The sequence below is a fragment of the Schistocerca serialis genome, chromosome 11, assembly GCF_023864345.2.
Source record: "Schistocerca serialis cubense isolate TAMUIC-IGC-003099 chromosome 11, iqSchSeri2.2, whole genome shotgun sequence".
NCBI lineage: Eukaryota > Metazoa > Arthropoda > Insecta > Orthoptera > Acrididae > Schistocerca > Schistocerca serialis.
Window position 1 is genome coordinate 148,333,386 of NC_064648.1, and position 27,942 is coordinate 148,361,327.

General features: G+C 42.5%; 1 protein-coding gene across 2 annotated transcripts in view; it reads right to left on the reverse strand.

Moving 5' to 3' along the window:
- The window catches only part of LOC126427003 (exosome component 10), a 187,298-nt gene that overhangs the window by 136,240 nt on the left and 23,116 nt on the right, over window positions 1–27,942 (reverse strand). For both annotated transcript variants that reach the window (XM_050089155.1, XM_050089154.1), the window contains exons 3-4: window positions 11,356–11,467; window positions 264–377 (exon numbers count right to left, since the gene is read on the reverse strand). In XM_050089155.1, the coding sequence (XP_049945112.1) occupies window positions 264–377; window positions 11,356–11,467 (226 nt within the window). The remainder of the gene's footprint in view (window positions 1–263; window positions 378–11,355; window positions 11,468–27,942) is intronic.

Here is a 27,942-nt window from a genome sequence, read left to right on the forward strand (position 1 = left end):
AAAACACACTGCTGTCGATAACGCTTTTGCACGACAGTGTTGTAAATAAACAAAATCCATCAGTTCGTGCAATAGAGACGTAACTATGAGACCTAGCTCTGTCTCACAATAAACTAACAAGACGGACAGCCTCACACGTAGAGCAATGAGACTATTAACGACTGGAGCCGCGACTCGGATAGAACGACCGGCTCCTTTCTGCAGCAGACCCTCCCACAGTGCTACACACACTTAGCTCGAGCGCACGCACAGCTCGTACTCACCTCAGTGGCGGCGGTGCTGTTCCAGGGCGCGCTGACCGGCCGCGTGATGGCCGCCTCCAGCAGCACGGGCTCTGGGTTGCGGCGGATGCCCGCCAGCTCGTCCAAGTTCAGCCCCTGTCACAACAAGGAGCAGCCTCTCTCAATTGCATCTCCACACAGTTAACTACTCTTATTTAACACGTACATTTCTAAGAATATTCACAGTATAAAACGTATTGTGATAGAAAGCTAGACATACATTAGAAGCTGCACAGGTGAGACCCGCCAGCAGATGTGACCCGTGAGTAGCGGACTAGTTGCCGCCAGTCGCCGATCGCACCTTCCAGTTGGGATTATGTATTTGTCAATTTCTCTACTGGTCTGAATGGTCAGACGTTTGGTGGCTGCGTGAAGGACACAGGTTCAATTCCTGGAACTGCCGTGGACTGGAATGGGATACTCTCCACCTCGTCGTGCCGACTGAGGAGCTATTCGCAGGAGAAGGTCCGAGATCTGCATTGCCGACGACGGCTGGGAGAGCAGTGTGTTGACCCCACATCTCCCCATAACATATCCTGATGGTGTCACAGGCACAGGATAACGTGGCAGTCAGTCGGTCCCAATTTCCCAACTGGCCCATATGACAACAGGGCGGTGGAGATATCTGCATTTACAACTACGTCTATGCTCTGCAAAGCACCATGAAGTGCATGGCAAAGGGTACAGCTCATTGTGCCAGTTATTAACCAGCGTTTCTTCCCATTCCATTTGAATATAGAGAATGGCAAGATTGACTGAATGAATGCCTCTGTACATGGACTAACTATGCTAATCTTATCCTCATAATCCCTATGAGAGCAGTACGTAGTGGGTTGTAATATCCAGAATGAGAGCTTCTGTAAAGTTTGGAAGGTAGGAGACGAGGTACTGGCAGAGGTAAAGCTGTGAGGTCGGGGTGTGAGTCGTGCTTGGGTAGCTCAGATCGTAGAGCACTTGCCCGCGAATGGCAAAGGTCTCGAGTTCGAGTCTTGGTCCGGCACACAGTTTTAATCTGTCAGGAAGTTTCATAACAGCGCACACTCCACTGCGGAGTGAAAATCTCATTCTCGATCTTCAGAGAGTGACTTCTGTTATTTAGAAGCTCATTGAAAATAGATAAGCACAATCTCCATTTCCTGCACAGGCCAAACTGCACAGAAGATGAAGTCCACGAAAGCAAGAAAGAATACATCAACAGGAGAGAGATATTCCAGATAAGCATGTCAGTAATTTTAGAACAAATTCCCTCCGATCATTCATGAAGTACAGCAGGGAACATCCCACTTTTCTTACCTTTTGATTCACAAGGTGGCCACTGTGTCTACATAATGCAGCATAGTATGTCTTTAGTCTGTGCACATTTATTTAACTTTAACCATGAACCACGGACCTTGCCGTTGGTGGGGAGGCTTGCGTGCCTCAGTGATACAGACAGCCGTATCGTATGTGCAACCACAGTGGAGGGGTATCTGTTGAGAGACCAGACAAACATGTGGTTCCTGAAGAGGGGCAGCAGCCTTTTCAGTAGCTGCAGGGGCAACAGTCTGGATGATTGACTGATCTGGCCTTGTAACACTAACCAAAACGGCCTTGCTGTGCCGGTACTGCGAACGGCTGAAAGCAAGGGGAAACTAAAGCCGTAATTTTTCCCGAGGGCATGCAGCTTTACTGTATGGTTAAATGATGATGGCATCCTCTTGGGCAAAATATTCCGGAGGTAAGAAGCTTCCGAAATGTGGTGCTACAGAAGAATGCGGAAGATTAGATGGGTAGATCAGATAACTAATGAGGAGGTATTGAACAGAATTGGGGAGAAGAGGAGTTTGTGGCACAACTTGACTAGAAGAAGGTTGGTAGGACATGTTCTGAGGCATCAAGGGATCACCAATTTAGTATTGGAGGGCAGCGTGGAGGGTAAAAGTCGTAGAGGGAGACCAAGAGATGAATACACTAAGCAGAGTCAGAAGGATGTAGGCTGCAGTACGTACTGGGAGATGAAGAAGCTTGTACAGGATAGAGTAGCATGGAGAGCTGCATCAAACCAGTCTCGGGACTGAAGACCAGAACAACAATAACAAATTCTTTGGAAAAGTTCTCTTTTTATTTTTCGATATTGACACCACACACTTTTACATCTATCAGTTTACTAATGTTAGGAAAGATATAAGAGAAAGACTACCACATACCCATGGACGACTGGCATGTAGCACACACAAACACACAGAAGAAAACCGTCAACACTCGACTTTAGAGCTCTTGCTGTTTTTCTAGTGTGAGTACACACATTCGCACACGCAACCTCACAGCTGTACTTATTTCAAGTTACTTCTTGAATTTGAAATGTGATGCCTTTCAAAAAGAAATCCACAATTGTGTTTCTTTATTCTTAAAATTAGGTTAGGCAAGTGTTAAATTCTCATTCTCTCTCTCTCTCTCTCTCTCTCTCTCTCTCTCTCTCTCTCACACACACACACACACACACACACACACACACACAGATTCCTCCTTAGAGGTACGGCTCAGGTGATGTGGCCCCTAGATGACGAAAAGATGTATGTGTGGGCAGCTGAAAATGGGCTTTTTGTATGACTTGAGAAAGAATTGAGATGACAGGGAAGTTCTTTCAATCCTGCACTCTGAATTTTTTTTATTTTTTCATTTTTACACATTTTTACAGTACTCCCCATATGTAAATGTTTTCACTGCAGAAGAATAACAAAACAGGTCATAAATTTCACATTTTTAGTTCCAATCTAAATTCTCACTCGGCTGTATTCTGAATTGCAAAATACATGAGAAGCAGCCCCTGCGCAACCTGGCTGTTACCTACTATCGACCGAACCAACAGTGATGACGCAGAGACGGCACACGGCAATGATCCATTTAGTTGAGGAGTCTGGGCAGTGAATACACATAATAACACAGCTAACGTAACCTACATAGATCACTGGGCCACTGATCATGATATTGTGCATAAGAATGGAACAGACAGCTCGGCTGAACAACGGCCAAAGAAGACAAACATCGAGCCATGAAAGAGTTGCTACTTTATAATTCTTAACAATAAGTTGAGGTATTTCATTTTCCTACAACTTATTATGTTCAAGGAAATGATGACACATTCATTACCACAACTGCACATAACGTAAGTCTGTTGAAATTATAATATTAATACACCACCAACATGACATGAACGGCATTTTACACTTCAGTGATAACAAAGAGCCAAATTTGATTTTCTTAATAGTTAGCCGCTTCTTGTTTTGAAGTCTTCAAATCTCCAATCAAAAATTTATGAGAAAGAGACAGTAAAACCCTTTGGACAGTCTGAATAGAGCACGTTTTAGTGGGTAGTATCCTGCTGGTTTCCCCTCCAAATTTTGAATCATTTACAGGAATTTCCATGCCAACCAGCATAGACTGCAAAAACATCAATCGTGTAAAACCCAACTTCCACTTTTCTCAGAAGCCATACTGAAAGCTTTGGATCAAAGCAATGAGGTATTTCTTGATTTCCTAAAAGCATTTGACTCAGAGCACATCTACACTTATTGTCAAAAGTATGATCGTATGATGTATCACATAAAATTTGTGACTGGACTGAGGACTTAACAGTAGGGACGATGCAGCACGTTACCTTGGATGGAGAGTCATCATAGGATGTAAAAGTAACTTCTGGTGTGCCGCAGGGAAGTTTGTTGAAACCCTTTGCTATTCATGCTATATATTAATAATCTTGCTGACAATTTTGATAGTAAGCTCAGACTTTTTGTAGATGATGCAGTTATCTATAAATATTCAGTCACATCTTGATTTCAAAGTGGTGCAGAGATTGGCAACTTGCTTTGAATGTTCATCATCATCATCATCATCTTGGACAGTTTCCAGCCACTGGCTGGGTCTGTCGGGAACACAAGCCTCTCCATCGTGTTCTGTCTTTCCACCATTCCCCCTCTTCCACCTTCGTCCAGTTCTCTCCTCTTCTCATCACACATTCCTTCACTCCCTTCACCCATCTATCTCTTGGTCTTCCCCTGGGCCTCTTCCCCTCCAGTTGCAGATCAAACATCCTCTTTGGAATTCTTCCCTCATCCATTCTCTTCATGTGTCCATACCACTGCAGTCTTGATTTTTCTATCCTGTCCTGTACTGGTTCCTCCTTTAGTCTTTCCCTCACATACACATTTCGCAATCTGTCTCGTCTTGTTACACTCAACCTGCTCCTCTGGAACTTCATTTCACTAGCTTGTATTCTACTTTTGTCGCTTTTGTGCATTACCCATGTCTCTCTTCCGTATGCCAATATGGGGACAAAGTAGGTTCGGTATATAATTCCCTTGGATTTCTGTGGCACCTCCTTGCTCCAAATAAGCCCCCTAATGCATTTGAAGAACTGCCCTGCTTTTCTGCATCTTTCATTTATTTCCATTGTGTTTCCCGCCTTACTTTCAATCATGCTTCCCAGGTACTTGAAGTTCTCTGCCACTTGTAGTTTTTCCCCTCCACAAGTTATATCCACATTTGGCCTATTCTTCTTCCTTGTTGTGACAATTATTTCACTTTTCTTTGCAGAGAAATGCATTCCATATTGTGCTGCCGTTGCCTCCCATACATCTAACTGCTCTTGCACCTCCTCCTCGCAATTTCCCCATAACATCAGGTCATCGGCAAAAAGCACTGCTTTCATTTTATGATCTCCAATTGCATCTGATACTTGCTGTAGGATTTCATCCATAACAATAATAAACAATAAAGGCGAAAGTGCACTTCCCTGTCGCAGCCCATTTTCCAGCTTGAACCATGCAGTACGTTCCCTCCCCACTTTCACACAACTCTCACTTCCCTCATACATTTTTCTGACTTTTCGTGTTATTTCTTCATCTATCCCTTTTGCGTTCAGCACATCCCAGAGCTTGTCCCTATAGATACTGTCATACGCCTTCTCAATATCTAAAAAGGCCATGATTAAGTCCTTCCCGTACTCATAGTGCCTTTCCTGCAGTTGCCTTACCACAAATATGAGGTCCGTTGTTGATCTTCCCGGTCTGAAACCATACTGCTCCTCTTGCAGTCTACTTTCAATACTGCTTCTTATTCTCTTCTCCAGGATCTTTTCATAGATTTTTCCACAGTGGCATAGCAGAATGTTGTTGAATGTTCAGAAATGTAAAATTGTGCACCTCACAAAACGAAAAATAGTGTCCTATGACTATAATTTCAACGATTCTCAGTTGGAACTGGCCAAATAATACATATACCTGGGTGTAACACTTTGCAGGGATAGTTAATAGAAAGATTATATTGGATCAGTTGTGGGTAAAGCAGATGGTAGATTTTGGTTTATTGGTTGAATAGTGGGTAAGTGCAATCAGTCTACAAAGGAGATTGCTTACAAATAACTCGCGTGACCCATTCTAGAATTTTGCTCAAGTGGTAATGACCATATACAGATAAGGGCAGCACGAATGGTCACAGGTTTTAGTTTGACCTGTGGGAAAGTGACACAGAGATACTGAAGAAACTGAGAAGGCAGACTCTTGAAGACGGAAGTACACTATGCCAAGGACATCTACTAACAAAGTTTCAAGAACCGGCTTTAAATAGTGAGTCTACAAATATATAACAACACCTTACGAATCGCTCACATAGGGATCGCGAGGACAGGATTAGAATAATTACAGCATGCTCAGAGGCAGTCAAACACCTATTCTTTCCGCACTCCATATGTGACTGGAACAGTAAAAAATTCTAACAACTGGTACCACGCGATGTAGCATCTGCCACGCACTTCATGGTGGTTTGCAGAGTACAGATGTAGATGTAGAATCTTGCAGTTTCATGTGCACACAGAACAATGGTGTAAGTGAGAATTTCTCACATAGAAAAATCATCACTGGAAATGAAAAAAGCAAAAAGTGACCTACTCCAAGAGTGGAAAATATTGTCCAGACATTATGCAACAAGACCCGTTTCCTTTATCTGCCTGTCTACCACTGTACGCTTTGGCTACGCAGTGGGTGGCTGCCTTCAATTATTCCATAGTCTGAATCCACCTACTTGAAGAAAACATTTAATGTAAAATTCTGATCACATATTTTCAAGTCATAAGTGACTTAGTACTGGAGACAGAAAGAAGACATACTCCATGTGAGTTGTTATAATAGTGGTAGCACAAAAATGAAAATATCACCAACAGCTTGCATAGAACCCAGAATACAGTCATAAGAGTCAAAGGATATGAAATGGAAGTATTGATGGAGAAGGGAGTGAGACAGTGTTGTAGCTAATCCTTGATGTTATTCACTCTGAACATTGAAGAAACTGCGGAGAAAACCAATGAGAAATTTGGAAACAGAATTAAAGTTCAGGGAGAAGAAATGAAAACTTTGAGGCTTACCGATGACATTTCAGTTCTGTCACATGTAGCAAAGCATTTGAAAAAACAGTTCAAAGGAATGAATACTGCCTCAAAAAGAGACTATAAGGTGAATATCAACAAAAGTAGAATAGTGGTAATGGAATCTAGTCAACTTTAATTGGAAGGTGCTGAAAGAATTAAATTATGGAATGAGTCACTACAAATAGATGATTTTTGCTGTTTGGGAATCAAAACAACAGTTGATGACCAAAACAGAGAAGATATAAAATGTAGAATGCCTATAGCTAGGAAAGTATTACTAAAACAGAGTATCTGTAAATAGGTAATACAAATTAAAGTGTTAGGAATCTGTATGGAGTGTAGCCTTGTACAGATGTGAAACAGTTCAGACATGACGAGAATTGCAGCTATTGAATTTTCTGCTACAGATGAATGCTGAAGATTTGATCTACATCTAAATACATACTCTGCAAGCCACCGTGTGGTACTTCCACAGGGTACCCCATACCACTACAAGTCATTTCCTTTCCTGTTCCACACACAAATAGAGCAAGGGGAAAAACAGTTGCCTATATGCCTCCGTACGAGCCCTAATTTCTCTCATTTTATCTTCACAGTTCTTACTCGAAATGTACACTGCCAGCAGTAGAATCATTCTGCAGCCAGCTTTAAATACCGGTTCTCTAAATTTCCTCAATGTTTCGCAAACAGAATGTCAACTTCCTACCAGGGGCCTGTGACGGTACGTCACATAAATATTGACATTTTTAGCGGTTGTAAATCATAGTTTACGTATTTTATGAATATAATTAGTGTAAAAGATATAGTTAATGTTCTTGAAACAACTGATATGCAGCGATAGCATCTTTACTTAATGTCTATGAAAATAAAAAAGGATCGAAAGAGACGTGATTTTACGGCCGAGGAGGAAGGACGTATTTTGTGGTACACACACTATTTTGTTTCGCTATACGGAAGGCAGCCACTGAGTGGCTACACATATTTCATGTAAGTTATTCGTATTTATTGCTAAAATAAACTTGTTATTATTATTACAAAATGAATTTCTTTGTAATAGTTGTCACCTCAAATGTTCGCAGTGGCTAATTATTTTTAATAAGCGTTTTTTCAGTAATTTGCGCTGCGAGAAGCTCATCTTCCGATGCAGCCTCTGGTCGGCCATTACGCGCCGAAGTATTACTTTATTTTTCAGTGTTAACAGTAACTGTAAATGGGAGAGATTTCGTTATAAGAACCTTTTTAAATTGCAACAGAAAATTAATTTACGTTAAAGTTCATGTTTTTAAACTACAAAGATTCCACGAGTTCAGTAAGTTTTATCTTGGCCGCTCCACGGCAACAATCGAAATTCTCTCAAGCCTTGCTTTGCAGTCATTAAACAGAAATTATCAAAATTACATTCAATTCAGTTAACGACAACTATACTTTAGTCACCACGTTCAAAATCCAAAGTTGGTACATGAGTAACTGAGGCCCTTGAAGAACCGCTTTCATATTTACTTATGCACGTAAGTAAAAGTGATAAGAAAAGACAATATCCCTGAGAGAAAGAAGCATGTTGATAAATTAAAAATAAAAATATATAAAATATATATATAGTAAATTTTTTTTTTTTTTTTTTTTTTTTTTTTTTTTTTTTTTTTATATAACGAATAACTTATGCCACCGACGTCACAGGCCCCATCTGAATTCCTGAAGCATCCCTGTAACACTTGCATGTTGTTTGAACCTACTGATAACAAATCTAGTGAGTCACCTCCGAATCGCTTCAATGTCTTCCTTGATCCGAACTCGTACAGGTCCCAAAGACTCTAGCAGTACTCATGAAGAGATTGCACTAGTGCTCTGTTTGCAGTATCCTTTACAGATGAACCACACTTTCCTAAAATTCTCCTAATAAACCAAAGTCAAATAATTATTTGCCTTCCCTACTAAAGTCCTTACATGCTCATTCAATTTCATACTGCTTTGCAAAGTTACACCTAGATATTTAATCGACATATCAAGCAGAACACTACTGATGCTGTATCTGAACATTATGGGATTGTTTTTCCTAGTCATCGGCATTATCTTGCATTTTTGTACATTTAGAGCTAGCTGTCATTCATCACACCAACCAAAAATTTTGTCCAAGTCATCTTGTATCCTCCTACAGTCAATTAACTTCAACAACTTCCCGTACACCACAATATCGTCAGCAAACAACCATACAGGGTGTGGTAGATAAGCAATGAGACTCAGTCTAGAAAAACAAATTTATTGATCCAATTTGTACAAAACGTTAATATTCTTCAAAGTACTCGCCTTGGGCGTCGACACAACGTTGCCAGCGCGTTTTCCAAGCTTCATAGGCCCCACTGTAGTCCGTTTGAGTTATGCCAGTTAGTGCCTTCGTGACAGCACGTTGGATGTTCGGAATATCGTCGAAACGATGACCCTTCAGGCATCTTTTGACCTTCGGAAATAGGAAGAAATCAGGAGGACTCAAGTCAGGGCTGTATGGTGGCTGTGGCAAAACTTCAACTCCAATTCGGGTCAAGTAGGAGGTCACGAGGAACGCTGTGTGCGCCGGAGCGTTGTCGTGGTGGAGACACCAGCGTTGAGCAAGGTCCTGTCGCTTCCGTTTGACGGCTCTGTGCAATCGCTGAAGGACATCTTTGTAGAATTCGGCATTGACAGTCTTCCCGTGAGGGACTAACTCTTTGTGAATTAACCCCCGCTTGTCGAAAAACACAATCAGCATTGTCTCGATGCGGGACTTTGCCATTCTCGCTTTCTTCGGCCGCGGGGATGCCGGTGTGTGCCACTCCGAGCTCTGGGCTTTCGTCTCCGGGTCGTACTGGAATGTCCACGATTCGTCGCCTGTTACTACGTTGTCTAAAAAGTGTGGATTATTTTCCAAATCATTCAACATCTCACGGCAAACGTCCACGCGTTGTTGCTTTTGTTCGGCGGTGAGCACTCGGGGAACCAATTTTGCGCAAACTTTCCTCATCGTCAAATCTTGCGTGACAATTTGGTGAACCGTAAATTTATTCACGGAGACCTCATCGGCGATCATTTTGAGACTTAAACGACGGTCGGAGTCCAGGAGTTCTTTCACTTTGGCCACCGTTTCATCCACACGACTCGTTGAAGGGCGTCCAGATCGTTCCATGTCTTCAACGGATTCCCTCCCGTTTTTAAATCCATTAAACCACCGGAACACTTGAGCTCTCGATAGGGAGTCTTCTTTGTAGGCCTCCGTAATCATAGCAAAAGTTTCCGAAGCAGTTTTGCCCAAGCGAAAGCAAAATTTGATTGCATACCGCTGTTCTATCGAGCGATCCATCTTCAGCGTTTTCACAAGTGTCACGGGCACACAAACAACGTAATACGCGAAGCTCGACCCTCACTGCACCAGAGCTCCGACGCGACTGCGAACCCGTTCTATTGTTAGTTCAGATCCCCCACCACGTGACGTACAGGTGGAGACCGCCCTGCGAGCGACTGGGGCGCCGCGCGGCGGCCAGTCTCATTACTTGTCTACCACACCCTGTAGACTGCTGCCCACCCTGTCTGCCAAATCAATTACGTATATAGAGAACAACTGCAGTCCTATCACACTTCCCTGGGGCGCTACTGACGATATCCTTGGCTGTGACAAATTCTCGATGAACAGGACATTGTACTGAGTTTATTACTTAAAAATTCTTCAAAGCACTCACATATCTGGGAGCCTATTCCTTTCACTAGTACCTTCATTAACAGTCTGCAGCAATGTATCTTGTCAATTCTTTTCAGAAATCTAGAAATATGGAACCTGCAGGTTGCCTTTTAACATAGTTCTCAGGATGTCATGTGAAAGAAGGGCAAGTTGAGTTTCACGCGAGTAACGCTTTTTAGAATGGTGCTGATTTGTGGACAGCTTTTTGCCCTCAAGAAAGATTATTATATTTGAACTGAGAATATGTTCAAGGATTTTGCAGCAAATTGATGTTAAGGATATTGGTCTGTAATTTCATGGGGCCGTTCTTTTACCCCATTTAGAAACAGAAGTCACCTCCGCTTTTTTCTAGTCCCTTGCGACTTCGCTCCGGGCGAGAGGATTGCGATAAATGCAAGCTAAGAAAGGGGCCAATGATGTAGATGGGTAGTCTGAATAACCAATTAGAAGGTACCAAATCCAACGTAGGAGAGAAAACAAAACTTGACTAAAAGGGGGGATCTGTTGACAGAATGCATCCCGAAACATAGAGAACATCAATTTCATAATGGAAGGAACTGTGTATGGGTCAAAAGTAGGTAAGGAGGCCAAGGCAAGAATGCAGGAATCAGGTTCAAGTGAATGTAGGTTGCAGTAGGTACTCGGAGATGAAGAGGCTTGCATAGGATAGAGTAGCATGGAGAGCTACAACAAACCAGTCTTCATAATGTACACGATGACGATGACAACAACAACATCATCATCATCATCATCATCATCATCATCATTGTCGTCCATCACCATCATCATCATAATCATCATCCACAGCAGCAGCAGCATGATGATAGTTTGCCAAATGACAAAAACCAAAGCAGGGCTAAATGACCCAGAGGAGGCAGCTGCTACAGACTACTCGATAACGGTGTGTGACGCATTTACAAGCCATGCTGCGCACCACCAGACTACAAGCTCGGCTGCCACTCACTCACCACACGCTCCAGGATGGCATCGTTGGCCTCCACCACCAGGTCGAACTTCTCCTCCACGTCGCGGTGCACCACGTTTGCCCCGATCCCCTGGTGCCTGAGTATCATCGACAGTCTGGAACAGAGCGGCGGTGCAAACAGAGGGACGTCCGCATCAGTATGTGGCAGGAAAGGGATGGAAGCAAACATCTGGCAAGCTGCAGCTAGATGCTTGAGTAACAAAAGTCCTGATAAAACACTCAGATGTGAAACAAACAAATAAACACACACACACACACACACACACACACACACACACACACACACGGAGTGCTGATTTTCTGGAAAAAAAAGAAAAAGTTGTGATAGTCAGAGTGACATGCCGCCAATGTCTAGAATCTACAAATTATTGGTAATATTAAGAAAAGGGTAGACTGCTACTCACGATAATGAGGGATGTTGAGTCATAGACAGGCACAACAAAAAGACTACTAAACAAGTAAGCTTATGGCCAAAAGGCCTTCTTCTGAATAAGACAAAAAACACACACATGCGACCACTGTCTCTGGTTGCTGAGGCCAGACTGTGAGCAGCTGCACGTGATGAAAGAAGCAACCTGGGTGATGGGGGTAAGAAGGAAGTTGGGGCAGAGTGGGGAAGGATAACAGGATAGGAGTGGGGATGGTCAAGTGATGTTTGTGGGAGCATACAGGGACAAGGTGGGGAGAGGGTAAGGCAGCGAGGTGCAGTCAGTAGGTAAGACGGAGGGTGAGGGGCGGGGGATAGCAGAAAAGGACAGAAGTAAAGAGATTGTGAGTGTTTTGGTGGAACAGAAGGCTGTATAGTGCTGGGATGGGAACATTAGAGGAGACAGGTGGGTGAAGGACAGTGACTAACCAAATTGATTACACCCTGTTCCCTCAATGGCTGCTGGAATAGCCTCTTCAAATTGTTAAATGAGGCCCTCAGACATGCACACTGAATGCACCTGGCATCCTCTTCTGTCCCTTGCTGTCCTAAGGGGTACTTTCATTCACCATATGTTTGAACTTCCGATGATTAATAGACCCCCTACTCTTTTGTATTTGCTGCCTCTTAACACTGGACAAAACAGGTTTCCCCAAGACAGATGAAGTGAATCCCACTAGCTACGTTTCAGTTTCAATGAGAGAGAGCGCCTCAAACTTGTTGGCTAGGGGGATAGGTATAAAAGCCTGAGTCCTTCCTGGTCCTCATCCACCAAGTACGGGATGCCTAGATCGTGTACTTTCTGCAGAGGAGGAAGGATAAACAGAAGAGGATAGTGCTTGATGTACCTCTGGTACCTGTTTCACAGATCTCGGGAGCTCTTCAAACACACCGATTCGCAGCAGCTGCCAATCATTTGACAGTAGCCAGGCCAATTTCCAGCTGCTTACAAATGTTAACCGACCCATCCCATGCTCGAGAACAGCATTCACAGTGGGGCTGCGTTTTGGCTTGCACAACGTATTACAAGACACAAACAACTAACTTTAAACTAAGCCATTGGTCATCTTTTAATCTGTTGAGCTAAAAAGTTGCTAATTTTCTATAAGAACTGATGCAAATACACAAAACAAGATTTCTATTAAAGCAATACAGAAACCTGTGCTAAAAACTACTAGTTTCCTAAACATTTTGAGGTCAATTATAGTTGTTAGTTAATTTACAATAAATTCAGATAATATATGGGGCTACTCCTTTTTAAGGGTAAACTAGGTGTAACACAATGTGTTAGTTAGAAAATCTGCTACAGTAATTAAATTACAATTGCCAATTTGCTACTAATTGCCAAGATGCCATACAGAAGATATCGTCGCCGTGCAAGACAGACAATATATAAAACAATTGAAGACGTCGAAATGACAACATCTGCCACTGATAAGAAGAAAAATACCATAAAATCTGTCGCTGCACACTCTCTACTAGATGGACCTGCAGTCTTTTGTGGATGTAGACTTAACTTCAGTATTGATCTGAACGATACATTTTCGCATGGCAACGGCTGGTTGACAGTCGCTATTGTACGAGGTGGTACTGGAGTTCCTAACGTATCAGGACTGGAAAGCTTTGTCGACCGTGACGTCATAGCCTACCGCACATACCATGTTTGTGAAAATGCAAATAAAGACTTTGGAAAATCGTCGTATATGTCACCCTCACCCTTCTCCTTGTATACACGTAATAGACGTAAGATATCTGTTAATGAAACTGTATTTATATGGATTAAAGGTAAAGGTACATGTGAATATGTAAAATTTGTTGGAGACTAATTGCTCACAGATTATGCAAAGGACAATGGTAGGTTTCAAAAATTCTAAAAAACACACATTTATTTGCATTGATACACAGTGAAGTTCAGGGGTGAAGTATTTTTTCGCAGAACCGTGAACTACAAAAACCAATTTGCTACAAAATAAATTACATACCCAAATCACTTGTACTGATAATTTGTGAAAATATAGTTTTATAAGTGTCCGAAAATTGTCAAAATAACCTTTCTTATGTAATTGTGCAATGAATCGAAGAATGTATTCCAGAAGCATGTACAGTTCTGTCAGTGGGCACAGCAGCAAATCCTCGCTAACCAGAAATTCTTCTCCAATGTTCTATTTAACAATGAATGTTCCTTCTCAAACAAAGAACAAGTAAATACGAGGAACATGCATTATTGGTCCAGTGACAACCCACGATGGCTTAGACAGGTGGAACATCGGCGTCAATGGAGAGTTAACGTCTGGTGTGGGATGCTTGGTACTACAATTATTGGCCCTTATTTCATCAGTGGTAGTCTAAACGGCACAGCATATGCCATCTTCCTCAGACGAATTCTTCCTCCTCCTCTGCATGAAGTGCCGCTAAGAACCATAATGCTTATGTGGGATCAATACGATGGTTGTCCAGCACATAATGCCTTGTGTGCACATCGTGTTCTGAACCTTCCAGATGGATTGGTCAAGGAGGAACAATTACTTGGCCTGCTAGGTCTCCCGATTTAAATCCTCCGGACTTTTTTCTTTGGGGATGCACTAAAGACGTCCATCGCGATATTCCAACAACTCCAGAGGACATGCACGAATGTATCATGCTTGCTTGTAATTCTCTTCAGCAGGCAACACTGGAATTCTTTCAATGAGTGCACCAGTGTATTGGTGTCCGGGATCACCACTTTGAGCACCTTTGAATGTTCTACTCCTGGGCAATGGTGCGGGAGAGTCAAAGTCAGACTAAAGGCGTGTGTAATTGCTGAGGAGAACATCACGTCGGTACGACAGCCCTAGTTCGGCAGCTTCTGCATACAAACTCTCTACCGGGCTAGTGTAAAAGGTGCCATGATGGTGGATTGTATTGAGACTGCATAAGATGGACAGACGTGCTGATACATAAATGAAACAACCATAGTCTAGTTTCAACTGGACAAGGGCTCGGTACAAATGGAGAAGGGCGGTCTGATCCGCTCACCAGGAAGTACCACTGAGGACATGTAGGACACTGACGGACTGGGTACAACAGGCAGCCACGTGAGACACAAGGGAGGACCAAGAAACTTTCCTATCGAACATGACCCTCACAAATTTCATGGTGTCATTGAATGGAAGAGCAACATGCCCAACATGTAAAGCTGGTGGAAGAAACCCACTGCGCTGACAGAAATTCATATGAATGAGTTTGTCAGTGGAAAAGTGAAAGCCATTGTTGAAGCTCCAGGAGTAAAGACGATTCAGACATCACAGAAGATTTTGGTCAAGGAGACAAGTCCGCGAAGAACTGCAATACCAGGTGTACCGGTATGAAATGAGCGTTAAGATACAAATGTGTCGATAGGGAACATTTGTTGAGAACGAGCCTTAAATTTTTTTTTGTTTGGTTGGTATGACATCTGTCAAAGATATTTAGTATACATCAAGTCATGGAACAAACAACAACATATGTTTTCATCATGTTAACAATGTCGAATTTTGTACCAGAAAGTGATGATTTGCGGAAAGCATTAATTTTTTGTTTTCATTTGAAAAAAAAAAGTGCTGCAGAGCCACATCGAATGCTTGTCGAGGCATATGGTGATCATGCTCTATCATAAGCAACATGCAAAAGATGGTTTCAACAGTTCAGAAATAATGATTTTGATGTAAGAAATGAAGAACGTGGAAGACTACCAAAAAAGTTTGAAGACGCCGAATTGCAAGCAATATTGGATGAAGATGATACTTTAAGTCAGAAGCAAATGGCAGCAATGCTAAATGTTGCACAACAAACAATTTCTGACTGTTTGAAAGCTATGGTATAGATCCAAAAGTGTGGGAAATGGGTTCCACATGAACTGAATGAAACACAGATGGAAAACTGAAAAACCATTTGTCAAATTTTGCTTCAAAGACATGAAAGAAAATCAATTTTGCATCAAATTGTTACTGGCGATGAAAAATGGATTTATTTTAAGAATCCTAAACAGGAAAAATCATGGGTTAATCCGGGACAACCATTAACATCGACTGCAAAACCAGATCGATTCAGCAAGAAGACAATGCTCTGTGTTTGGGGGGATCAAAAAGGTGTGGTGTATCACGAGCTTCTAAAACCTGGTGAAACTGTGAATACTAATCGCTACAGACAACAAATGATCAATTTGAACTATGCATTGATAGAAAAAAAGATCAGAACGGGCCAGAAGACATGGCAAAGTAATTATTTTACACGACAATGCAACTGCACACAAAGCAAAACTGGTTCAGGATACAATCAAAACACTTGGCTGGGAGCTTCTACCCCACCCGCCATGTTCACCAGACTTGGCCCCTTTCGACTACCATTTGTTTTCATCAATGGGACACACATTGGCTGAGGAACACTTCGATTCCTACGAAGAAGTCGAAAATTGGGTGTCTGATGGGTTTGCTTCAAAAGACGAACATTTCTATTGGCGTGGTGTCCACAAATTGCCAGAAAGGTGGTCAAAATGTATAGAAAGCAAGGGTCAGTACTTTGAATAAAATGTTTTTACTTTTCAATTCAAAATTAGTGTTTCATCTTCACAAAAAAAATGCTCATTTCATACCGGTACACCTGGAAGATCGCAAAATTTCCAATGAAACAGGAGCCAGAGGTGCCCGGCGGGAGACAGGCCATTATAGTGTCAATGGTGATAGCAAAGAGGATAACGGTCAGGACAGAACCCTGAGGCACACCGTTTCCCTGGATAAAGGTGTCCGACAAGGCAGAGCCCACTGGTACCTTGAAAACTCTGTGTTTTAAAAATTCCTGAAGGAAACAGGGCAGGCGGCCTCAGAAACCCCACGTGTAGTGAGTGCAGAGGATACCAGTCCTGCAACTGGCATCGTGGGCTTTCTCCAAATCAAAAGGCACGGTCACAGTCTGGTATTTCTGCAGAAGACCATTCATGAAATGGGTTGACAATGTGATGAGATGACCAGCTGCAGAACGGTGCACTCGAAATCCACACTGTACAGTGATTAGTAAATTGTGAGACTCGAGCCACCATAACAGCTGGGCATGAATCGTATGTTCCATCACCTTGCAAACACAGCTGGTGACAAAATGGGGCAGTAGCTAGAACGAAGGTGCTTGTCCTTACCAGGCTTAGATATGGGGATAATAGTGGCTTCATGCCAGTATCTGGCGTACGTGCCTTTTCCACGATGTGATTGCATGTATGAAGGAGAAAGTGCTTTCCCACAAGAGAGAGGTGCTGCAGCATCTGAATATTAACAGCGTCCAGCCCTGGGGCGGAGGATCGGGATGAAGTGAGAGCACGATCTGGCTCCCTCATGGTAAAAGCGGCATTGTAGCACTCACAATTCTGAGAAGAGAATGGTATTGCCTAAGCCTCCTCCACTCATTTCTGCTGGAGGAAGGAAGGATGACAGTGGGTGAAGCTCAAAATCTCTGCAAAAATAGCAGCCCAAGGTGATGGAGATAGCAATGGGGCCACTATGACACAATCTGCTACGGTCAGGTTGGAAATTGGGGAATGGATCTTGGTCCCAGAGAGCCGCCGGATGTTGGCCTACACGGTGGAAGGAGGAGTGGAACTATTACAGGACTAATAAATGAAATCCAGCAAGCTTTTTTGCTATCTCGAAGAACGCGATGACAATGCACATGCAACTGTTTATAACGAATGCAGTTCGCCATTGTAGGATGAAGGTTAAAAACGCACAGAGCACATCTCTGCCTGCAAATTGTGTTGCAGCACGCCTCAGTCCACCAAGGGACTAGGACATAGTGCAGTAAAACTGAATGCGGGGAATGGAATATTCTGTGGTAGTAAAGATAACATTTGTAAGGTATTCTATCTGGCCATCACAAGTGGGGAAAAGTTGTTCATCTAAGGTCACCAGGGAGGATTAAAGCCTCCACCTTCAGAAAGCTGCCAATCGGATTTACACGTATGTGGGGTAGGAGTCAGCAAACAGATAGCACACAGGAAATGATTGCTCGAGTATGTGTCAGAGAGAACGGACCACTCGACACGATGGGCAAGCTGAGCAGTGCAGAACGAGAGATCCAAATGGGAGTAAGTGTGTGTGCAGTCTGAAAGGAACATGGGTGCTCCATTGTTAACCCTTAAGCAGTCGCACGGGGTATTCAGAACACCCCAGTCATCCCTATCGATGGATTATTACATAATGGATAGGAGTATAACGTCATGTTCTTTGGTACCTTTCTAGAACGTAATATGAAAGCTTTGAGTAACAAAAGAATCTACAATGGAAGCGCTAGTTCCAAGAAAACACAGAACAATGTGCCTTGCGGTGTTGTTGGCATCCTGCGCGACTCTGAATGTTGTGGTGCTGCGAGAAAGTGCACAGCTGCGTTCCGTAGCAGCTGCTTGTATTTTGTCGCCCTCTGCAGTTAAAATAGCTATGGATCATTAGGAAATAGAACAAGAAAGAGTGCAGAAGCTTCTGGAAGAAGTCTTAGACGAAACTTTTGAAGGAGGAGATGAGGAAGAGGAGGAAACAGACAGTTGTGAAGTTCTCTCTCATCACAGTGACACGAAAACGGAGGATGAAGACAACCTGGAACTGGAACTGCAAATATGCGCAGCAGATAATGAAAGCAAGCATGATTTTTTTATTGGAAAGAATAAGGTTACAAAATGGACGAACAGTTGTCCTAGTCGTAATGTAAGAACTAGAAGTGTAGACCTCATTATTCATCTCCCTGATGTGAAAGCTATCACAAAATCTGCAGAAACTGCTGTGGACTTTTTTTCGATATTTATAAATGACATAATAATTAGAACAATTACATCGTGCACAAATATTTACATACAACACACTGCATCAAATGTCACAAGAGACCGTGGTGACAAACAAATGAGGAAGAAATCAAATCTCTTCTGGGTCTATTGATATTGGCTGGGCATTACAGGGCAGGACACCAAAACCAGAAGACTTATGGGACACAAATGGTTTTGGAATTGCAATATTTCATGCAACAATGAGTTTACAGCACTTTTGTTTCTTATTGCGTTGTTTGAGATTCGATGATATTCGAGACAGACCACAGCGTAGAGAACTTGAACGCCTAGCTGTGTTCAGAGAAGTATTTGAATTATTCATGTCAATTTGTGTCAGTAATTATACTGTGTCTGAATATACTACAATGGATGAACAACTGGTTGCATTTAGAGGCAAATGCAGTTTCTGACAGTATATACCAAGCAAGCCGGCGAAATATGGTTTGAAAATTTTCACCTTATGTGACGCAAGAACATGGTATACTTTGGGAATGGAAGTCTGTGTTGGGAAACAGCCAGAGGGTCCCTTTGCACTGTCAAACTCGCCTAAGGAGATAGTAAATAGTCTTCTACGGCCTATTGAAGGCACAGGACACAATGTGAGACTAGACAACTTGTTTTGTTCCATACCACTGGTTGAAGAGCTCCTCAAAAAGAAACTTACAGTAGTAGGAACTCTTATAAAGAATAAGAAGGAGCTCCCTTCAGACTTTGTTTGCATGAGAGGTCGTGAACTTAGAAGCAGCCTTTTTGGATTCAAAAAGGATATCACCATAGTTTCATATGTGCCAAAGAAGGGCAAAAACGTTATTCTTCTTTCATCTTTGCATCATGACGGTGCCACTGACACCAATACTGCAGAGGAAAAGAAACCAGAAATTATAAAAATGTACAATACGATCAAAACAGGTGTGGACACAATAGATGAAATGTGCGCTACTTATTCAACATCAAGAAAAACTAGACACTGGCCACTTGCCCTATTTTTCCAAATGATTGACATTGCTTGCATTAACGCCTTCATCATATATGCAAATAATAACAATGAGAGGATTTCCTGAAGAATGTTTTTACGTGATGTCAGAAGGTCATTAGTAAATCCCATAGTGTGCAAGAGAGCAGCCACTCACTCCCTGCCTAAACAAGTTAGACAGAATGTTGCAAAAGTGGCTGGAATTGCAGACATCAACAATGCACCAACTTCTGAACAAAGAATACTTAAGCCCAGGCACTGCACAGTTTGTCCTCAGAGTAAAGATATAAAAGTTAAATTGCACTGTGCTCAATGTTTGAAAGTTACGTGTGTAAAGCACATGAGAAATGTGTGTGAAAAGTGTTACGATAACGCGCCCCTTGCAGCTAGTGATAGTGACTGATTTCATAAAATGTTTGTATGAGTTAACTGAACAAATGTTTGATTATACATACGAGGGTTGTTTTTTAAGTAAGGGCCGTTCGCGCGTATAGTCCCGTAGTTCGCGCGGACGCCGCAACAAGCCACCGCGCCACTTGCCGGCATCCTTCCCGTTCACACTGATGCAAGTTGCAGCTCTGTAGCTGACGTGTACGCATCGCTGTGCTACTTTATAATGTTTGCGATTATTAAATCGCCGGCCGCGTGTGAGATACGGTCAGTGATACGTTTTTTGACCGCGAGAAGCCTAACAGCTGCAGAAATTCATCATCAGTTAACAGAAGTTTATGGCTTGAATGCAATGACTGAAGGTAAAGTGCGTCAATGGGTTAGAGAGTTTAAAAATGGCTGTCAAAACGTCCGTGACGAAGAACGCTCAGGCCGGCCCTCTGTGATCACTGATGATTTGGTGGCTGCAGTCGAAACAAAGATTCGTCAGGACAGAAGATTCACATTTCCACTCTTTCTTTGGAATTTCCACAAGTTTCAAGATCGGTTTTGTACAAAATTGTGTCTGCAAACATAAACTTTAAGAAACTGTGTTCACGGTGGGTACCCAGACTCCTCACAGAGGACCACAAAGGGAAGACATTTGCCACTTCATTGGACTTTTTGATTCGTTGCGAGGAAGAAGGGGACGACATGTTGAGTCAAATTGTCACTGGAGATGAAACATGGGTATCCCATATCACTCCCGAAAGCAACCGACAATCGATGGAATGGCGACACACAACCTCACCCGTCAAGGTCAAAGCCAAACAGACGCTGTCAAAGCGCAAGATTATGGCAACTGTGTTCTGCGACCGGCGCGGTGTTTTGCTAGTGGACTTTATGCCACGAAGAATGACAATCAACTCAGATGCCTTCTGTGCAACTCTAAAGAAGCTCCGCATAGCAATTCAAAAGAAAAGGCGCGGCATGCTGACAAAATGAGTTTTGCTCCCGCACGATAACGCTAGGCCTCACACCTCTCAAAAAACTCGGGATTTGATTGATTCTTTTGGCTGGGAAGTTTTGGAACATGCACCATACAGCCCCGACCTTGCTCCTAGCAATTTTCACCTTTTCCGGTACCTGAAACACCATCTTGGCGGGCAGCGCTTCAATGACGACGATGAAGTGAAAGCGGCCGTGAACTCTTGGCTGTCGGAGCAGGCGGTTGAATTCTTTGAAGAGGGAATTAAAAACTTCGTTGTACGGTATGACAAGTGCTTAAATAAACAAGGCAACTATGTAGAAAAATAGGTAAAAGTGTGTAGAATCAAAAAATAAAAGTTTTTTTACAAAAGTATTTGTATCTTTTTTTAAAAATAAAAACGGCCCTTACTTAAAAAACAACCCTCGTATAATTTCTTATACCTGTAATACAGTATGAAGAATAACAGAAATAAATAATTAAACAAAATGTTGTAAAAAAAAATGGGAATTATTGCATATGTTTCAAATAACGCAATTTAATACTAAAGTAATATTAAATTAAACGATAAAGTACTGAGAGATAACATTCTAAATAGCCATTTATAAAGTAAACATATTCATATCGATATGCTGCACAGCAATGTCATTATAACCACTTTTATTTGGGGTGTTAGCAGCATCCCGCGCGACTATTTACGTTACGTAAAGCCGCGCAACTGCCTAAGGCTGAATTGACTCAGAAGGTCAGCCAAGAGGGCACCTCTCTGACACGTTCAGGGAGAGCCCCAAAAAGGATGGTGTGCATTAAAGTCACCGAGCAGTGAAATGGAATTGCCCAATAAGTGGAAGGAAGTTTGCTCTGATGACACTGAATGATGGATGAAGGATGTAAATAGTAAAAAAGGAAATGGTAATGCAAGAAAGGAAAATGCGGACTGCAACATCTTGCAACCGGGTGTTCAGGCAGGTGGGGGTCGTCAAAGTGGATCGGAAAGAAATGCAAGAGGTCAAAGCTCTCGTGAGGACACAATTTTGTTTCCTGGAGGCAGAGCACAAGTAGACGCCGCAATTCCAAGAGCAGCCGTAATTCCTCCTTGTTGGAGCTATGGCCACGAAAGTTCCATTGGAGGAGAGTCATGATAGGAGAAGGGTAGGAGGGAAAAAATGAAGGGGCTGCCAAGTGCCAGCCATCGAAGGCACTCTGCTACAAGGTGCAGAGGCTGGAGGATCCTGCTCCAGAGATCCACAGAGGCATCGGCATTATTCTTCGGTCGGTCTGTGGAGTCCAGAGCAGAAAAACAGTTGGCAGTGCACCACGGCGACACCTCTGAAGAGGATCTGAAAGTCAGCAAAGCAGAAGATCATTTGCCTTTGTTTGATTTCATGGAGCGTTTGTGGTTGGCAGACGACGATTCAGATGTTTGTTTGGTAGAGAGACGTAAAAAGTCCTCATGGAAGTATTCCTTCTCTCCTTACCGGCCTGCCGGTTGTGTAGCAGGTGATTTCGCCACGTGAGGTGTAAATCTGTTGCACAGCTGGAGGAGAATTTGAGGTTGCACACCTGCGTGGTCATGTCCTTCGTGCAGCAAGAATGGTACTGTAAGTGCCAGATGGTAAAACACTGGGTTTCCAACTAGCCAACAACTTGCGAGCGACAGGCTAAGGCACTTTTTCCTTCAGCCTGATCTCCTGCATGGACTGCTCATCGAGATACATGGGACAATCTTGGGAGGAGGCTACATGGTAACCATTGCAATTGATACAGCAGGGGAAGGAGGCGAACAATCACCCACGTGAGCATCCCTACCACAGGTTACACATTTGTCTGTGCGTCGACAGGACATTCGAGTGTGGTCGTAACAATGACATTGGTAGCAGTGTATCAGGTTCGGAATGTATGGTCAGACTGTGATAACTTCATAGCCTGCTTTAATCTCTGATGGAAGCACTACTCTATCAAACATAAGAAAAAAAGAGTGGATGTGGCCACTACGGATGCATCTACCTTTTTCATCACCTGATGGACTGCAATCACATCTTGATCAGAGAGGTAAGTTTGGATTTCTGACTCAGACTGTCCATCGAGCAGCCTAGTGTAAATAACACCACGTGAAGAATTCAGCATTCGATGGGCTTCAACATAAACAGGATAGCCACGGAGGAGCGAAGCTGCAAGCAGTTGTTGTGCTTGAGAATCACAAGTACTCTACAAAAGTACGTGCCATTGCATAAACATGAGCAGGATTTCAGAGGGCCAGCAATTGCATCAACACCTTTCTGAATGATAAACAGACTAACCGTAGCAAAGGACTGACTGTCTTCACTACGTGAAACCACAAGGAACTGAGGTGCAGCTGGGAGAGTCTCTGTATCGGTAGCCTCATTCTGTTTACATTTAGTAGACATAGACTGAGAAGTACATGTTTGGCTCATTGCAAGGAAATTCCCCACAACTGCCGATTGCCGCACTCCTTCCAACTGGGGGGCGCCCCTCAGAGGGAGCCTCACCCAATTTAGGTGATTGTTCACACCTCAGATCATATCTCCCGAACACCTGACAGAGGTACTAACTGGCAATTTGGAAAGGTAACAGCTCATGCAGTCACCCCTTCCCGGGCCTTGCTTGTACCAGGGGGTATGTGCGAACTCTACCTGTCGACCCGGAGCTGCAAACCGTGCCTTACCCAGTCACCTGTTACACACCAGACGCATGGGCCCATCGTTAGGAGCACACAGGGGGGAGGAAGGACCACAAAGAAACCTCAGACACCAAAGTAGAGGGAGGATAGGAGAAGGGGAATGAAGAAAGAAACACAGAACTAAAAAAAAGTGGAGGGTTTGTTCTGATGCAGACTACTAAAAATGCAGAACACATTCCCAAAACTATTCCAGATATGTTCCCCAAGGGACTGGGAAAAGAATAGCACAGGATAGACTTGCAGCACGGAAGAAAAAAGATGCTGCAAAGGCTGGGGCCCGACAACAGCTGAGCACGATGTCGCCCAAGAATGGTGAGGCCCCTGGAGAGCCTACTTCTGTGGACCGCACCTTCCTCGTTTGGATAAATAAATACATAATATGTATTTTCCTTTGTGGAGTTCTTAGCAATTGAAGTCCCCAGCATCTTCGGTCAGTATAGAAGGTACGAGACTCTAACACTCTAGTTCTCCCAGAGTACAATTCTTCCATTTGTAGAAAGTTACAACTCACTTTGCAAAGAGCTTGAATCCTCAAAAACTTCACTTCTGTCAAGAATACGGAGGGAGCCCGATCTCCTCTGTACACAGTGGTACCTATAAACCTGTTCCTGCAACATGCTTTTACAATGAAAAGCTACATTTATACCAAGTTTGAAACATGTCTGACAACAATGTTTGCAGCTTCTGGTGGACTATTAACAATTGCAACAAGTTCCAAACATGGAAAGTGCTATCAGAACACATAAGAAGAAACGTGACACAGTGTCTCAGCCCCACTACCTCTAAAAGTCACTGTGTGATGCTACTGTTTGTTTGCGTTGTGACGTACATTGTGTCGCCCAATAACTGAATGGACAAGACGAGATATTTGAGCTCATCACTCTATGAGGCAGAGGGGTGCATCTGAAATGTATGAACTGCAGGTTACAAAAAATCCCATTCAATATAGGACTCCACTGCTACAGCAGTAGCAGGGGCACAGAAACGAAACTACTGTCCTTCCTACCACAGCACAGAAAAATTGCTTCAGGTTCTCTCTGAGGTGGAATTGAATTTGTCAAGAGAGTAAATGATTCGTCAGTGAAAGTGGATACACCATGGGGACTGACAACTGTGAATTTGCCTGATACATCCATTAAGGCCAACTGTGACAGTATTGTAGAAGAGGCGATAGATATTAGTGTTGATAATGGAGATGATCTGATTTCTATCCTCTTCCTGATCTGGCCACTCGGGGACAGAATGACAGTTTCAGTTCCCCACCATTTGTTCGCTTCTATTCGTCTGATATTCTTCTATCTCTTCATCAATCTTTCTCCAGACCATTTCCCCCTGTACTCTTATTTCTGGTCCTGCTCTAGAATTCTTCAAAACCTAATGCTTTTCTTCTGAAAGTATCTCTTTTTGCACCTTATTCTCTTTTAATGTTGCGTATTTCTATATTTTCTTATTAACTTCTCAGATCACGCTTCTTCTTAAGCCCTTTCCCACAGATTCATGAAAATTAGTCCCGTCATTCACCTCGTATAAATATCCAAAAATAATAACAGTCTTCGTTGTTATCGCATTAAACCACCAATTTTTTAAAGAACCACGCTATCATGTATAAAACTGCTTCAAATGTTTGATTACTTTACAATTACTTAATGTGTTGCACATCTGACTTTAAGCAATTAAGCAAGATAAAGTAAAGGAAAGGTTTGAAATTATGCTTAAAGTTTGTTGGAAGTTGCAACGTGCTCTCATTGTGAAACAATGGATGAATATAAAGTGGGTAATTTTTGCTCCATTTTAAGCAAAAGCTAGTTTTTCATGCAGTTTAATGTTTATGATGTCATACCTCCTGAACCATCTGTAGTACACTGATATTACTTTGAAAGTACATTCAGTGGTATATGTGGACACTGACGGCAAAATGTGTAGTGAATCAAGTTGGTGGTAAAAAAGCAATAAATTAAAATCTCATGCCTGACAATGAAATTGCACTGAATGAACAGCCAAAATGTAGTAATTCTCAAATATTGGATGAATGAAGTCTGTGTATTTGCAAGTCGTCAGTTATGCTGTATCAAGACTTAACACAGCTTCTAACTGTAATATTTGTCTTATTGTGTTAAGCTTCTAACAAAAGATTATACAGGGTGTCTGAAAAGTCTTTCCCTGATTACACAAATTGATAACTCAGGCTAGAAGTACGATACAAATTTGAAACTGGTGTCTAATTGTTAACAAACTATCAAAGTTTTTTTTCTGTTTTAGGTTCGTAGTACGTAAGTAGTGGATGAGGTGCAGTGCTGAAGAAGCCATGTTAACCAATCAGGAGAGGGCACAGTGTGTCCTGTGGTACCATGAGACACGATCACCAACCACAGTGCAGACACACTTCCAGACAACATTCAGAAGGAATCCACATGATGTCAAGAGCATTAAAGCCTGGTATGAGAAGTTCAAGAACACAGGATCAGTTGCTGACCTTCCGAGGTCTGGTCGACCGAGAACCTCAGCAGACAGGGTGGAAGCTCTAAGGCAGTCTTTTCTGCGAAGTCCGAAGAAATCGGTGCGCAGGGCGTCACACGAATTACAGATGCCAAAAAGCTCTCTCCATCACATTTTAAACAAACGTTTATTGTTTCGTGCATACAAAATGCAAATTGTTCAGGCGTTGTTGCCCAATGACAGTACACGTCGATATGACTTTGCGGTCGAAATGGTATCACGTATTGAGGACGATGATGGTTATCTCAGACGAATTGCCTTTTCCGACGAAGCGACCTTTTTTGTCAATGGAGTAGTGAATCGCCATAATGCGTGCATTTGGGGTTCACAACCCCCTGGCATGGTCATGGAGTGCACCAGAGGCAGTCCCAAGGTAAATGTTTGGTGCACGCTATTGCACGATCGAATTATCGGGCCATTCTTCTTCGCTGAGGCCACTGTTACATCTGCGGTGTATCTGAACATGTTGCAACTGTATGCTGTTCCTCAGATGCTTGAGTATCACCCCGATGTCTTGTTTCAGCAAGAGAGTGCACCGCCTCATTGGGGTTTGGACGTCCGTGCCTATCTCGATATGACCTTTCCTGGGTGATGGGTTGGTCGTGATGGGCCAACGATTTTGACCTCCACGTTCTCCTGACATAACCCCATTAGACTTCTTTTTATGGGGTTATGTCAAGGACGAGGTCTACCAAACACGTGTACCAGATCTTGAAACCCTGCAGCAACGGATAATCACAGTCGTTGAATCGATCCCTCCAGTGATGTTGGCTAAGGTGTGGACGGAAATTGAATATCGTCTAGATGTGCTACATGCTACCACGGGTGCTCATGTGGAAGTTTGCTGATATGTGAAAAAAACTTTGATAGTTTGTAAACAATTAGACACCAGTTTCATATTTGTATCTTACTTCTAGCCTGAGTTATCAATTTATGTAATCAGGGAAAGACTTTTCGGACACCCTGTACCTCTTTATGAGTAGATTATAAGAGCATTTTAAATTTTTACATTCTGTCAATAACTACACAAAATTTTTAATATTGAAGTTTTTGTTGCCTTTATGCTGCAACTGGTACCAGGTTCCGGGATATCATGTTAGAAATATAGATGGTAGATTTTTGAGCATTTCATTTCATTCATTCATTCATCAGAAGACAACATTTTAGAAGAGAAAATACCTGAAGAACCAAGCTGGTAATTTGTAAACAAAAAGAATCAACAGGAAGCAAACATGTAACAACAAAAAAGTGCCAGTAACCAAGAAAATAAAAAAAAAAACAATGACCATATGTATACATGAACATTTTTCCTTCTTCCTAAGTACTCTATCCATTCCAGAGAGTTTTCCCACATATTATTAACATCCTGTAATAAATGATCTAATGGACAATGTTGGAAGTTCCACGAGTTTTTCCCCACTTGACGATATCGTTGTGTAAAGAGAAGTCACAAAGCTACAAATATGTAGTGACAGGCAGGATGAGCTATCAAGGATGGATGCTTGGCGCAGGGTTTGCAGTTTATGCTCAACAAACAAGTCTAATGTACTGTACGTAAATAGGAGAAAGATCCACGACTGTATGATTAGACAATTGCTGAACAATCACTGGAAGCAGTTACTTCCATAAAATATACAGGAATAAGCAAGAGGATCAATTTCAAGTCTAATTACCACATAAAATTAATGACAGCTATGGCAGATGCCAGACAGATTCATTGGAAGAATCCACAGGAAGTGTAGTTCACCTGGAAAGGAGTTGGTGTACAAAACCCTTGGTCAGCCAGTACATGAATATTG